Consider the following 16045-nt stretch of genomic DNA (forward strand, 5'->3'; position numbering starts at 1 on the left):
GATATGTCCAGGTGATAATTTATAGGACTGGGGTTCAATGCTGTATTTTTTTCAAGAATTTCTTGTTATATGTAAAACCCACCTGATCTTCGGTATTGTGCTTCTTCCATGCAGTACGACACTGCCATGGGCAATATGCCTTCTTGGGTTTATTTAACATGTGTATAATATATACACAAATAAAACGTATCACCTGCAAATAATATTTGGAATGTGAAAGACACAAAATGTAAACATTTTATTTGGCAGTTGTTTCAAACAGGTGAATAAATAAATGGAAAAGTACATCTTAATATTCTTTATAGCAACAGATGCAGTTGCACACATATTTACATATTGTGGATGCAAAGAACAGTTAATTTAATTTTGTTTTGTTAAAAAATGCAACTTCCAACACCACTAGACTTGACAATTAAAGATGAAGATACTAGTAATACTTTGTTCTAGCAATCTCAACTTTTAAAGGCATTCATTTGGAAGTAAGATAAGAGAGTCATCATGCATTTAGTTCATTTTGTCCACTTATGGTAGAAAGTCTGATGTAATCTCAGAATTATGAGTGTCATGCGCTTAAGTCAACTATGACATGTTTATAAATCAATGTAGTTCCCTTAAAACTTGAAGCAAAGAGAAAATCTCGTTTATCGATGGAGACATGTATGAAAGATCTTGGTGCCTGTACGTTTAATTCTTGAAACTTCACAAATTTTGCCTTTTCAGCATCCCAATAATAGACTTGAGTGAAAGAATAATCACTTCCAAGAATGGCATATTGATAATTACTTATCTGAAGCGGTTGGAATACCATTGACCCTCGGGATGGCATCCTTTGTAAATCCAGAAATGCTGAACCACCCCATTTCATTACTTTAGAGTCCCCAATAAATCTTGTTAAGCAAATGTATACATCCTCTTTCACCTTGAAATGTTTCACTGCATATGCATCTTCCATATCTTGGATATCAAAACGCTTAACAAATTCATTTGTTCCTTTGTTCCATTGATATATTACAGGTCTTTGGGAACTACTTGACAGAATTAAATGTGGTTTGCCGGATATTTCAAGATACTCGACATCAGTATCTCTGTACCAGGCGTGCAGAGACTGATGGGAATAAAATCCATTCCCATTCCATTTGTAAACTGTGGTGAAACCAGCTTTTGAACTGTCTGCAACAACAAAATACCAGTCTTCAGCAATCCTGAAAGTTTCAATGTCATTGGGTTTTCGGATTTTAAGGATCTCAATATCTTGAATTTTTATAAACTTATTAGCAAAAATATCTCTTTTATATATGTGGGAGCCTCCAAACAGCTGTGCGACAATGACATACAGCTGACTCTCAATAACTATAGGTTTACACACAACAGTTGAAGTACCTATAAAAACAAAAGTAAAAGACAGGGTTAGCACCACTTTTTGGATCAGCTGTTGTAATGATGTTATTTGTCGAGCAGTGTTCATACCTGTAATGTTGTCATAATTCCTGAACATCACTTCTACATGGTCCCATTCGAGAAAGATGCATTTTCCAGTAAAAGGCTGAGCAATAACCACATGTTCGTCATTCATATATGAGAAAGTATCTACTGACAGAGATTGGTATGGCAGGGACTGATAAACTTCAAATTCTGTAAAAGTGCACACAACATATGAATATTACAGAGATACTTTCCATACTGTACTGAAAAAACATCTGCTTAACAGATACCAGTGTATTACAAATTACAGTATTTCATCACTAGTCCCATTTTCCTGTTGATAAAGGAGCACTGCAACTTGTTTTTCAATCTTCCTCAATTAAAAGAGGTGCTGTTTTATGTCCTACTTCTCCAAATCCTTATACAGCATATTCAAGTCTCAGTAGAAGCTGCAATATAAGACCCCACTCCCAAGTGATTTGCATGTCAGACTTACACCTGTACGGAATGCATACTGATTTTAGTGGAAGTTCCATCCAGTATGCAGACTTCCTGCAAAAATGGACCCTAGAATAAAAAAAGATATAGCTTTGACTTTAATTTAACAAGATTAAATAATTTGAAGCACATTACCTGTAATAATGCAATCAAATTCTTTCGGAGAGAGGCTATTGATTTTTCGCTTCTTATATTCTGGTGGGCTTTCACAGTAAATGTCTTCGACTGTTGCATTGGTGCTGCCCAGCCATTCCACTAACCACTTCAGTTTGCAGTCGCAATTAAATGCATTGCCTCTAAGATCTCTACAACAAATAAATCATGCATTGAAAATAAGTAGTCAGCTGATGTATTCCTCCTTGCAGGACAGCAACAAACTGGGCTCTTGTTAAATATGTGCCCTCTTGCTTATTTGCAATTGGTGCCTTCCTGGCTCAATTTGTCCTGACCCACAGTTAAATCCACATACCAGAATGTGCACAGATTTAATTCTATTAAGGACATCAGGGAGAACTTAACTTGATAATCAGGAGGAAATTTTTGTTGATTTCCCCAAGTTTACAGGTACACAAAAACCTACCAAACTGTTGGCCCTGTATTTCGGGAGGTTGTTTCTTTTGGATTAGCCTTTCTCAATAACAGCGTTCTGGATAACAAAACTGGAATTAATGTTACCTTATGGTCAGCCAGTCAGTATTTGCTGTCTCCTTTAGATATACTCATTTAGGGCTTTAGGACACCCAAGCAAAGGACTTCTGTTCAGGTCTTTTACAGCTGTCTTCGGTCAGATTTCAGATCGTATGTACAGGAACGGGCAAGCGCCAGGACCAGACTGTGTAACCACCTGGCCATGATCGGTCATGCCAAGTAATGCTACCAGATACACTGACCATCTCCACAACTTACTGCTGCTGCACTACACTATGAATGCAGCCTACGTTGTTAATACAGGGAGCAGGGAAAGGATGTTCTGCACTCATTATCCCAAATCAGGTGAACCAGAATTTGGTGTGTTGCAAACAGGACATATTTCAGTGAAGCAACTATAGGATTTATCTGCTTATCTATATTTTGTATTTTTACTGGTATTTAAGTTATATATTTAAACAAGTTCATGTTTTCCTTTGGTTGCAATTAGTATGGGATATGGTACTTACTAACACATGCTTTTGTGATAAAAGATAGCCTTCCCAGAAATTATTTGCACATAGAAACGATACTCCGTTAAATATCTTCCACCTTCCCCTCATGCCATGCTCACTCATGCATCCCTAAGGATACTTCCTTCTTATTCCTTCTTATTCACTAAGTCTTAATGAACATGCAGCTCTCTTATATAACTACTAACAATATTACTTATCTTCATAACTGGTGAAATATTCAAAACTAAAGCAAATTATCAACAACTGTAGGCAAAACCCAAGCCTACCCATATTGGGTGGTCTCTACCCAGTAGGAAGAGCCCATTACTGGCTATCGGTTTCAATAGTTACTCAGAATGTCCTCTAAAATGATCTCTTTATCTTTTTAGTATAATTAATAGATAGATTAATTAATTGCTTTCTTACACATTTGTTAAAGAATCCAAGCCTTTGAATATGTCTTTTGGAAGCGATTGGAGGTTATTATTTGCGAGACTCCTGTAAAAGAAGACACTTCAGTATCAGTGCTAGTTCATGAAATTACACGTTTTTGCAAGGTGTAATGCTTTATGGTTTTTTTTTTTCTTAAGGTAAAGAACCCTGGTATTCTCCAGCACTTAGTTCTAAAGATTGCTTTTAAGAATAGCCCATTTACTTTGTGACTCTCCCACTAAAATGCCATGCCTCCTTCTGCTTTCTGACTCTTCAGCAGCCTTGCAGCATTTACAGTACTTCACGTAGCAGGGTAAAAAGTGCAGTCACCTCTGGTGTTTTGCCAACACCATTATTTTAAAACAATTAGTCATGATTGGATCTACTGATGTTTTCCTTACGAGACACCAATACGTGCTGTTCGTATTACTGCAACTTCCCTGCTTTCTTGTATCTCTTCTGGAAGCAAAGTCTTAACACTAGGTTTCATTCCATTGGACTTGGGCTTAGCTCATAGCTTTTGGAAATATGCAGTAATAGACAAGAAATTGCTGATCAGCATCAATTTCTTTCCTGGAATGTGTGTGTGTGAGTATGTACATGTGAGACCAGCAAAAAACTGCCATTAATTCCCAATTTTTAATGTTGGGAAAACTCATTTAAATTCAGTGAGCATTCTAGCTAGTAAAAGTGACAAGGAAATGCAGGCAGGCTTTGAACAAGCAATATATTACATTTCAGTCAGACACGTCTGTGTGAGTCCACCAAAGGTCTGGGTTCTCCAAGATGTCACTGAGGGCATGACAGGAAAAGAATAATGTTGTGGGGTATAGCTTACGCCTCTTTTGATTAACAAAATTATTTACTACTTATGAGAAGAAATGAAAATGGAAAGAAATCATTCTAATTTAAGATCCCAGTTAGAATCTGTAGCTAGTAAGACTTAGAACCTCCTCTGTTTTCACTTGTAAACGCGAGAGTTATTTTTTAACTACAACTTCTCTAGCCAAGCAAAGCCACTTAGGGATATACTTAAATTCAAGAACAGGCCCAGATGTACTATGTTTACTGCCTCATTTACAATTAAGTGTTTGCCTTATCAGGAATAGTAAATATGGGATGATGCCATTAGTCCGTTCTGACTTCACTTTCAAAGTACATCTGATTGTAACACGGTTCGGTGTATGTATCATGTGCTTCTCTTATGCTTAATTTTACACTCAAGAGAAATTCTTTAAAAGTCAGGTAACTCATATGGAGAAAGCTAAGTAGACTTGCAAGCTGAGGCAGGCTTAATGCCCTATATGTTCTTTATGACCTAGATTATAGCAAACTGAAAGGGATGATGTGCTTGGAGGTACCAGTGGTTCACCACTGCCATGGGAATATGACTGACAGAAAAATTCACACAAGGTTTACGCATTTGCCAATTTTTGGATGAAAATTATGCATTTTATATTCCACTGTTAAAAGCATACTTATATATTAGAAAACACTGGCTTGCCTAGGTGGTACTGCACATGGTATTTGGCTTGTAATAAGAAAGTAAAGGTTGATTCAAACATGTAGTTAAACTTATGTTCGCAGTTCTGAAAGAAATGCAATCAAAATTATATATTGAGAATAGAAATTACTTTCCAATCCTAACTGTAAGAGTTTGATATTAAATTAGTAAATTCATTAAAAAATCCTATTTTTCTTTAATTTTCCTTTTTTTAAATCTGCTCTGAACACAACATGAACAGTGTTGCATAACAATAAATACTAGATGGCTCTATTTTACAATAAGGACACACTGTAATTATCAACGCTAATTGCATTACAAAAATACAAATGTTTGGATAGCTTAGTGCATTGCAAAAGTTATGTTGTGAAAAGGAGGAGAACAGAATAAATAGAACAAAGTTCATCTCCTCTAACTTCATAGAACTCATTTGCATGCTTATTTACTATGATTCTTTTTAAATATACTTTATGTACACAAGTACTCTCCTGTTTCTTAAATGAGAAATGCCTCGGGGTGCCAAAGGATTATTCTTAACGTGTATGTGCAATTTTCCCCAAAGGGTGGGGAGGGGTTCTGCAAGCAGATTAAACTAGTCACATTCTGTGGTTAATGGACCTGCCTTTGCAATTATTTTCTGCAAATTTCTCATTGTCTTCATGAATAGCGCTCCATGCGCAATAGCAGCATGATGCACAAATCTACGTCCCCAAAATGTGCATGCAACCACATGCAAACCACAGTGGCTCCTCAAATGTGGTTTTATCTTTTGCATATGTTTTCTCTTAGGAAACTGCTGAAGCATCCCCAGAAACCAATGTAACAGGCAAGACAAGATGTTACTCTTGGACTGTATGCTCTGCGGAGAAGAAACTGTGCCTTCCTCTGTGTTAGAAAAGCAATTTGCTCACTGGCAGCAACAGCTACTAAATAAGTAAATGAATATGATAAATAATGTACTGGACCCACTTGTGAATATAAAGCTATTCATGTGCATAAATATTTTGAAGATAGGGTCCCAGTTACCAGCCTTATCCAATGATCTGCCTTTTTAACAATACTATAATTATGCCTATACCTCTAATACAGATTATTATGGGATGTGCGCAGCCTGTTTATATACTGTTTTCCCTCTCCTTTCTCTTTCCTCTTCCTCAGACCTAGAGCCATTCTATAAGTAACTTTATATACAGGACTAGTCACAGTGGGCTTGGTTTCAGCCAGCTGTGAGTCTTGTCTAAAAGGGATGAGTAAAGTGTTTTATGGTACATTTACTATGTGGTGAAGGATGTGGTGAATTGCAATTCAACTATTATATTTATGCATTAACTATTTAAAATGGAACCTTTTCTTTCTCTCCTGTGTCAAAATATGTGAAAGAAAAAGTTAAATGACTCTGTTTCAAAACCCTCTTGGCGGTTATTGTGTTAAGGCCAAAAGGTCAGAATCCACTCCCCTGCCTGTGACACACACCCCAAGATATATGCTTCAGAATGCAAATGCTCAGAGCTGGGTATAAACCCATGTCAAGCACACCCCAGATGTTTTAGCCTCCTTCTCTTACATTATTTTTGTATTTTTTATGTTTTCTTACAGTACATATTGCATTTTCAATACATTTATTGCTTGATAAAATAAAACTATTGTTAAAAGAGAAACTTGATGTAGGATAAACAGACAAAAGCCTGTCTAAAAGCTGTCTTGCTAGCTCAGAGCATGAGGATGCTACTCTTGTGTTTGCAGTGAAATGTTACAGGTATTTGTTGGCCAGGGTGCATTTCACCTGCTGAGCACAGCGTGAGAAATGCCTCCGCTGGTGTGAGCATGGGAAGCGTTGCTCCTAACAGCCACATTAGCATCCAGAGTGCCTCTGACTGATTCCTCCTCTCGGTGAACGCAGCAAGGAGGCTAGAGCATGTCAGAGGGCAAGGGTCTGGCTGTGTTTCCAGGATAGCCGAAGGGCTGAGCAGCAACATGAGGAATGTTAAGCAGACCCCGGTGTCAGTGCGTGACAGATCCTGACCGTGGGATGCTCTGGCTCGCGTGCAGGAGAGGACAGGGTGCAATGAAGGGCTTTGAAGCCAATCCTGTTGAAGTCCAAGGGCTGATATGCCATACAGTTAAGTGGAAGAAGTGGATCGGTAAGTCATAGTAAGCGCGTCTTGTTGCAACTCTTCTATCTAAAATTGATCAGGGTGGGAATTTTCAAATTTGATTTGGTCAAATTCTACTGGGTACGAGTACTGGCTGAAGTGGACATGGGTACAGACAGTGATGGCTGGTCCCAGGAATGGCTGTAATATTCTCCTGGATCCATGCCAGACTGGGGTACCTGGGAAGAAGTGTGTGTCCACCCCTCAGCCTCTCACCACCGTGGCACCTCAGCGCTGACCACAGCTCCCACCTTCCTCCTCTCCAAGTCCCAAACTGGGACTCACCTTGTCAGTGCCAAGCTTCCCAACCCATCCTGCTTTCTTCCTGCTCCTACATGCTCAGCTGGAAATCCCCAGTGCTCTGAGCAGAGAAAGTTGGGGAGCTACTGCCAAACATGTACCGCTTGGCAGCTGTTTGGGTCTTGGCCTTCTACACATACCACAGTTTGGAAATCTTTGGTGGAAACACAAAGATTAACATTCTAGTTAAATTGCTATTAATACCACTTAAACAAATGTGAACAGCTACATATCAAAATGCAAAGTTAAACAACACAGTGGTTCAGTTACTATATTAAATATACCAAGCAATATATTCAACCACTTTACTTACAGGTGAATTAAAGATTTCAGTCCTCTGAAAGTATTTCTTGAAATTGACTTAATGCTGTTGTTCTCTATGAACCTGTAACGGGTCGTAAAGTCATTCTGGTCAAAGCAATGCCTGGAACTTGGAAGCCCACCCACTCTATTCAATAATGCCAGGAAATATACTTTTGTCCACTCACAAATATTCTAGATGAGGAAGGCCCATGAAAGCATCATCACTAATAACATCAAAAGTGTTGGATGTAAACAACCTGTGTAAAGAAATGCAAAATAAAAGACCATTAGGTTATTAGCATCTTTAAAAAACGGTTCAGCAAGCCATGGTAGGCCAAATTTCCACTGCCTGGTTTCATGGTTTTGTCTGTGCAAGCACTATGGGATCGTAAGGCTGATATATTGCACCACAGTCTGGTGCAAAGGGAAGGACCCAGCAACTCCTTGCTTTGCATACTGGGGCCATCTGATAAAATTCCATTGACTTCTGTGGGATGTAAACGTGGGTTTATCATGCCAGTAAAACAACGGGATTGTACAAGCGCCACTGGAGACATACTTGGATGACAATGAAATGTTCAAGTACTACAGAGGTCTAAATTGTCTTGAAGAACACTTACTTTTGATGACAACATAGGGAAAGCATCCAGTTGGTTAGCCAGACATCAGGTTGAATTTGCACCACTGACAGGCAGGAAAATCCCTTAACTTACGAGCTAAACTTGTGAGCATATTTGACCTGAGGGTACTGAGAAGTTACTGAGAAAAAATGGAAAATCTTTTAATTTAGCCAGCGTTCAAATCAGAACTATTTTTAAGACCACATTATACCTGCTGGAGACAGCTCTTAGTGTGTGCATGTGTTTTTCATCCATCTAGCAGTAAAAATACCAGCAACACATTTAATTTTATGTAATTTTGTAAGCATTAAAAGTGGACTAGCATTGATTTTTCCAGCTTTATTTATGCTTATCATCAGCCACGTTTGCATTTGTCCATTTTAATTCAGCTCTGGACTGCCACACCCTTAATATGGTGAGGCATTGTCAAGTACAATGAACTTTACTTTACCCCAGTGGAATACTAGATGCGCATCTATACTTTATTCTGTTGGACCTGGTGGATAAATAGATTTACACTATGACATCCTTAGGCATTCAGGAATTCAAGATTTCCAAGTATGAATTAATACACTTAATGAGTTAATCTCTTATTTTGAAGTTTGCATTAAGAATAAATTGCAGTTGATTTATTTTCTCACTTGGCTATTGCAGACTGTGCTTCTTCCACTTTAAATATGTTCCTATATATGTACGAAAAATATAAGTAAGAAATTCTTCCTTTTTGTTAGAAACAATGAATACTTCTCTTTCTTAGAGGAAATAAGTATTTTCGTAAAATCTCTGAACAAGAAGACCAATTTAGTAAATCTGCTGCCTGCAACTAATTTTACTTTTCTGATGTGATTTCACTGGATATTTTTTTCTTTTCTGCACTCTACTCTCCTTGCAATTTAAAGAACAGGATGGTATCTCTTTAAATTGTATAGCTATTTTAGAGATTGCCAGGCTTATAGCATAGGTCTTGCACTTGGTGAGCTCATTTGCCTCCCATCTCGTACCTCACCCCAATGGCTGCATCATGCGTATTTGATGAACAAATTGGCTTTTTTCCCACTCTCTGACCTCAAACACCAGATTTGCTTGATCTATGACCCACCAGCTAGCTATTTCTGGGGACAGAGGCCACTGCTCTGTGGCTAGAGACTATACTGCTTAGCAGGAACTGTACGCTGCTAGCAGGTACAGATCCTGGTGCCATGATTACCTCCCCTCCTTCTATGGGCTTTCATGTCATCAGTTTATAAGGGCACCCTCAGCATGTTGCTGATACACAGAGTTACGACGGCTGGAGATGAGAACAGGAGATTTTCTCGACATTTAGGGAACGCTCCTGCTGGCACTTCACCGTAGCTGTGTAGGTCCTTCGTATTTTTGTTGTCACATGAAGAGCACAGAGCATACCACCCATACTATTCAAGAAGAAAAGCTCTCCTGGCCTGGGACTTAGGAGCAGTGTTTAGCACAATGAGACCGTGAGTTTTGCAGAGACCATTGCCGCTACTACAGTAAAAATAGTAGCAAATAATAATAGCGGCAGATATATTCCACTCTTAGAAATGTGTGACTGGCATACTGGAGATACCAAGTTACATTTGGACTCTAAAAATGTAATGCTGGAGACTATTATGTAAAAATATGTATAGGTTGCTAAATCTTGCTTTTGGCTAAATTAAACCTACCAATACAGTTATAATAATGCAAAGCTAAAACTTACTTTAATTTTTAATTAACCTGAGTTTTCCATATTCTTATTTCCCTTGCTATCTTCTGCGAAAGGTGGAAATTTTTCTTTCCCACTTACAAACTGGAGTATTGGCTCCACAGACACAATCCTGCTCCTATGATCTGTGCTTAAGGAGTCATTTGCCTTATATCAGCAGCCTGAGTTTCCAAAGATGGCAAGCAGCTCAGCTACCATGTTAGGAATATATCTGGAAAAGTGTTCAACAGTATTTTTAGAAATGCTAGGTAGCAGAAGTAAGTCATCTGTGGACTGTTTGCACCATTTTAACAGATTTCTCATCGAATCCCGTAATGGAACAAAACCTGCTTTTCTGGGGTCGGAGCTTTTGTTGCAGCATTGATGAGCAGCAGCTTAGAAGGTGCGTTTCAGTGAAGCATACAGCAGATCATACAAGTTATTACCATTACTAAACTGCCAAAAGCCATTGCCAGAGACACAGACCCCACTGTGCTGGGCACTGTAATAACTCAAAATAAAAAGACTGTGTCTGTCCTACTCCACCCTACCCAATTCTGCCTCCCCTGGCAGTGAGATTGCTAAGGGTAGGTGGCGTATCGTAGCCAAGAGAGATGATGTCCTACTCACTCTCTTCAGATACAAGCTCCACCAATGCTGCTTTTTTTTTTTTTCCTTTGAAAGGCCTATTGCAGGAATTATGTGAAATGTGTCCCTTTTGTGATCTGTGACCACCTGGGAAAAGCTTCTCCGGAATAAAGCACCATGGAAAAGCATTTAGGTTTCCATAGTAACTGCATTTACCTATTTACCCTGTATCCAAAATTGTACAGTACGTCTGCACCTCCTTATCAGCTCCACTTGAGGTAGCAGAGTACAGCTAGGGTCAGGGCTTCAGCTATCGGTGCACCAGCAGTTTAATCCGACAGCCGTAGGGCTCCATACATCAACATTACACCTCCAGCTACATCTAGAGTGCACGGGAAGTCCGTCTGGGACAGACATCCAGTTTTGATTTTGATCACCTCGGGGAGTCTGTCTTGCTGGATTTCTGAGACAAATCTGGGTGTGTGTCAGGCTGGCAGCACATCCACTACAAACAGTTCAGGTTACACCCCCTCTACCTCGCTATAGCTCGCAATTATATAATCGTATGCCCACATTTCTAGGAAAGCCTGTGAGCCTGTAAAAATCCTATCTAGAAATGCATCTAGTATTTAAACATCCCCAAATATTCTCTTTCTGCATCTACCTCATTGCAGTATTTGATTTTGAAATTACTGGTTAAATTTTTTTAATTAGAAGAAAAACTTTGTTACTTTTTTGGTTTTTTTTCAAAGAACATGAAATAACAAATAGGGTCAAATCCAGGCGCTATGACGGCAAAACTCCCACTGAAGTGACTAAACTTCCACAGAAGTCAATGGCAATTTTACATGGAAAGGGACTTCAGGACCTGTCCCACTGCAATGAAGGGCCTGATCTGAGGGGTTCTGAGCACACAGTCGATGGGAGTTGCAAATGGGCAGCTTTATATTGGGATCAGGCCCCAGGACTGCAGAAAAGAAACAAGACTAGTTGTTGCAATGCTCAAATCCCTACCGTAATATTAATTAAAGTATAATAAAGATAGCATACGTTCTGTCACCGAAAGCTTCAGCAAGTAATCATTCAAAGTAGCACTGACAACAGAGAGCCTTGCAAAATACTAAGTAGATACACTTTGAAAAAAATTAAACATGCACTATGTTTCAGATTGCTAAAAAGTCTTGTATTTTGTCATCTAATGAATCTTCTCTTGCTGTTTCTTACAAAATTAATACTGAGGCCCTTTCTGTAATATTTATGGATACATATACATTTCATAACAAAAATTGTATCATATAAATATTTCTCACAGAAGCTGCAGAGATGGTGTGAGCAAAAAACTCCCTTCTGGGATTTTAGTAAAAGCAGATCTCACAAAGGATCTGGAAAGAAGAAAAAAACAACCTTATATTAATGTAGTCTCATATATCCATGGTTATAATACTGATCTGGTCATCACAGAGAAATTTATTTATGTAAGTGAAAAAAAAAATAAAAGCCAAAAAAATGAATGTTACAGGTTTCATGTAGTATAGAAAAAGGCATAAAATGGGATGTGTGCACATACACAGACAGACAGACAGATGAAAGAGATGTAAAAATCAGGATTCAAGGATGCAGCACAATTTTAACACATTAGCCGATGATTCTGAATGCTGGAGGTACTCCCTGCAGCAAGCATCCTTCTGTATGCACTGAAAACACCACACATCCTAGTTCATTTTAAATCATAAATTAAATAACCAAATGCTTACAGCCCTTACAGTGAGATAACATCAGGCGGAACGCTGCGAGGAATAGATCTGGCATTTTCACATAAAGCATTATCTTTGGTACAAGTACACCAGGCAGGACATTTTGGCTTCACTGGTTTCTTCCCTTCAGTCAGCAAAAGCACAGATAAAAGGCATAAGAAATAAGCAATTCTTCTAAAGGGTCTGCTGGCATTTCCCATTCTTTTGATCCGCTCTCGTTCCAGCCAGTTGAAAGAATATCCCAAAACATGAACAGGGGTTCTTTATTCAGCCATTGGATGTCTTTCTATAAGTCCAGGTCAATATTTGTCTCTGCTTTCCCAACCCTTTTCTTTCTCTTTCACTCTGTTTTTGTAGACAGAAACCTGCAGCTGATCTGTATGTTTCCACTCACTCAGGCAACGTACTGCTCAGAGAAGAGACCTGCGAGGTGCTGTAAGATGGGGAAAATCCAACCGGCTGAAGGGAAGAAAAAAAAAAAAAAAAAGACTTGCATCACCACAAAAACACTGAGCACAACACAGCATTAGATTGCAAAGTGATGTAACTGAGAAATACACTGCTTTCTGTTTTCACAGGGAGGCCCTTTCCCTGTTACCAAAAATAGTACAGCATTATGTTTTGCTGGTGGGTGGGTGAGTGGGTGTGGGGTGGAGTGTATGTGTGTGGGGGGAGAAATCAGTCATCTCTTACTGGATCCCTACAACCTCGTGAACCTTTGAGAATTATGCTTCACATATTGCAAGCAGCAGAACTAACGGCAGCATCCACAGGAAAATGAAATCGAGTGAAACCATCAAAAGCATTGCTGCAAAAGCTGTTAGATTAATTTTTATCCTTAGCCCTTATTGCACATATTTGTACCACTGAAAAACAAGCTGCCGCACATGGAAAATATTACAATGTATGAGAGAATGCCTACAACTGTCATCCCTAAACAAAATATTTTCTCATGCAAAATAGACCCCAACTGCTTTTTTTTTTTTTTTTTTTTTTTTTAGAAAAAGAGCCATTCTTATTTGTTACATGTTTTCTGAGCTGGTGAAATAAAGTAGATCCAGCACCATTCAAAATGGACAACATTAATTAAAAGTTCAAGTTAAAAAATTTATTTGCTTGGAGACTGGTTTGATCATTTTAAATGGAAAAAAGAAAATTGTTATTTAAACACCAGCTATGTTAAACCTGTAGTTAAGAATGGACCTTCTTTGAAAAGTGACAGGGTAGGGACAGATCTTGATGGTAATAATGAATCCTTACAATACTGCCTGGAGGCCACAGTTGAAATTAGTGCTAGGTGCAGTATGAATACTCTGTAAGAAACAGTCCTCAGCCTGAAGACTTTACAGTAAACTACATTAAATATTTTATAGGGAACTTAAGCAGTACCTAAGTGTTATTATATAAAGAATGGTAAGACAAAACTAATGAATGCCAAATAGCTGGAAAGCCACATGGGACGATTTTATTTTTTCTGATATAGGATAGCTATTAGAAGAGTTTTGCAAACTTTCATAGGTCTTGACGCTTCCCCATCAGACCGGCAGCACTGTTTGTGTTACACAGATCACAAAGTCTACCAGGGTTGACCTGATGGTACGGAGGTTTAATACAGTTATGCTCACTATTCGCTCCTTCACGTAGGTGCTGTCTGCTCACCAGGAGACACCTGTAAGCCAGAAGATCTCTCTTCACTGCTCGTTACTCCGCCTTTGATTCCACGTGGCCATCTGGCTCTGGCCCATTGCTCCTGCTCTACAGGCCATGGAATCTCAAGACCAACACTGGGCCATGTCTGTCTTCCTCAGGAACGATGCCAACAAGGCCCAGTGCCTCCTCACATATGGGTGCCCAGTGGGAATTTCAGATGCTATGCGTGGTAGATGGCAAAGGAGGACAACAGCCTACAAAACTGCAAGAAACTCAGCGTACAGACACTAGGCAGGACCCCAACATTGCTGAGTCCTTGCCTGGGCGGTGGCTGAGCTCTGTCTCCCTGGGTTGAGAGGAGACCTGCAGAGCTCACACCCGGTGGTGGGACTGCATCCTCTGAGGGACTGGGGATGGCCAGAAATGTCCAGAAAGCTTTCAGTGGCAGAGGGCCACTGCTGAAGGCCCTGCTGGGAGAGGACCCCGGTGCCTGTGCATCGGCACGCTCCCTGCCTAGCACCCGTGCCTGCAGAAAAGGGCAGCTCGCGCTTTCTGAGCTCCCTGGCTCTCTGCGGTGTGTTTTTTTTAAAGCTCTTCATTAATTTAACTGCGGGCCCATGTTTTTGCTCGTAAGAAAATCTTCCCTATCAGCAGTCTCTCCTGAAGCAGGATTGACTTCAACTAGGAGTGACACAGAGCTGCGTTATTGCTGAGCCCTTCCACCTTCTGTAAGAAAATGGTACAGAATTACAGTAACCAAAGCATTGAAATCATTATAAAGCAAATGTCGATGCCTTCCCCTGGGTATAAAGGTTACTTCTTGCTCTGGAAATGATCTAATTGTATGACTGAGAAGTGAGCTGGATTTGTGGGACTTGTGTAAGTAGGGTACACTATCTTCTCCCCTCCAAGATGTCCAAAAGCACAGACTTTGGTAAGGTGAGAACAGAAAATTCTCTAACTTTTTGCTGCGAGAGAAGAGGCCTGTTGTTGTTTGTTTAATCCTGGCAAAGCTACCCATTGCCATGGCAATATTTTGCCATTGATGGGGTAACCCCATGTTTCATTTCCTTCAGCTCATTCACTGGAATCCACCATCAATTACTTAGGCATTTCTTTTCAGTTAATACTCCAGCCACATTGTGAACCTCCTGAAACTTTGCAGTGTAGCGGTTTTTCAGTAACAAAAGCACATTCTGCAGCAGGGCAGTAACCTGACTCCGGTTTTGTCCGTGCAGAGAACCGCCTGGAAGTCGGTTTTGTATTCCAAACTACATGCCAAAACAACCGCTTTTTCCAGAATTGCAAATATGACGAATATTTATAACAGCTCTGTCAAAAGAGGGGCATAAATCACGTTTTCCAGGGTCCTTTTGTGCCAAGCTCGGTATCTCATTTCTTGCCATGTAGTAGTTTAAAAACGAATTGGTTCGTGGATGTTCAGTGGCATAGCTGCTCTCCAGCCATTGCAACATTTGGCTCACCCTTTACCTATGCCATCTCTGTTTGCTTTCTGGCTGACAGAGCAGGCGATCGCCCGCTGGGCCCACATCCGAGCGCCTGCCTCTAGGACCTTGCGAGCTTGTTTTCGCTGGTGTTTCAGGTACTGATTAGGCACAATGCGATTCAAAATGTCTTTATTTTTCTTTCAGCAAGGTTTCAGCAGGAGGGCTGGCATTACTCGGTCTGCTTCCCGTCATTTGACAACGTTTTAGCTGAAAAATCTTCACCTTGCCGTGCAGCGGAGGTGCTCGCTGGCAGACATGTTCCAGTGTGGGCAGGGACACGCTGTGCTTCTGGCTGCCCCTGCGGGCTCGGTTTCGGTACCCAGCAGGTCCCGGCACCGACCGAAGCGAGACCGCCCGTACGACGGCCTCGGGGCCCGGGCCGGGGCCGCCCTCGCCCCGCCGGTGTCCCGGCGCCCACCCGCCGCAGCCCCGCTCCCGCCCGCCCGGCGGCCCCCTGCCCGCTCCCGCC

General features: G+C 40.3%; 1 protein-coding gene across 4 annotated transcripts in view; it reads right to left on the reverse strand.

Moving 5' to 3' along the window:
- Positions 1-223: 223 nt before the first annotated feature.
- The window catches only part of LGI1 (leucine rich glioma inactivated 1), a 31640-nt gene continuing 15818 nt past the window's right edge, over positions 224-16045 (reverse strand). For 3 of the 4 annotated variants that reach the window (XM_087768289.1, XM_087768290.1, XM_087768291.1), the window contains exons 2-9: positions 12428-12877; positions 11975-12046; positions 7940-8011; positions 7765-7836; positions 3489-3560; positions 2056-2225; positions 1468-1632; positions 224-1380 (exon numbers count right to left, since the gene is read on the reverse strand). In XM_087768289.1, the coding sequence (XP_087624415.1) occupies positions 563-1380; positions 1468-1632; positions 2056-2225; positions 3489-3560; positions 7765-7836; positions 7940-8011; positions 11975-12046; positions 12428-12618 (1632 nt within the window). In that variant the 5' untranslated portion in view covers positions 12619-12877 and the 3' untranslated portion in view covers positions 224-562. Of the gene's footprint in view, positions 1381-1467; positions 1633-2055; positions 2226-3488; positions 3561-7764; positions 7837-7939; positions 8012-11974; positions 12047-12418; positions 12878-16045 lie in introns of those variants that run through there. The other variant, XM_087768292.1, reaches the window with a different exon arrangement.

The sequence above is a fragment of the Nipponia nippon genome, unplaced genomic scaffold, assembly GCF_047370975.1.
Source record: "Nipponia nippon isolate SJK-2023a ecotype South Korea unplaced genomic scaffold, ASM4737097v1 scaffold_3, whole genome shotgun sequence".
Taxonomy (NCBI): Eukaryota; Metazoa; Chordata; class Aves; order Pelecaniformes; family Threskiornithidae; genus Nipponia; species Nipponia nippon.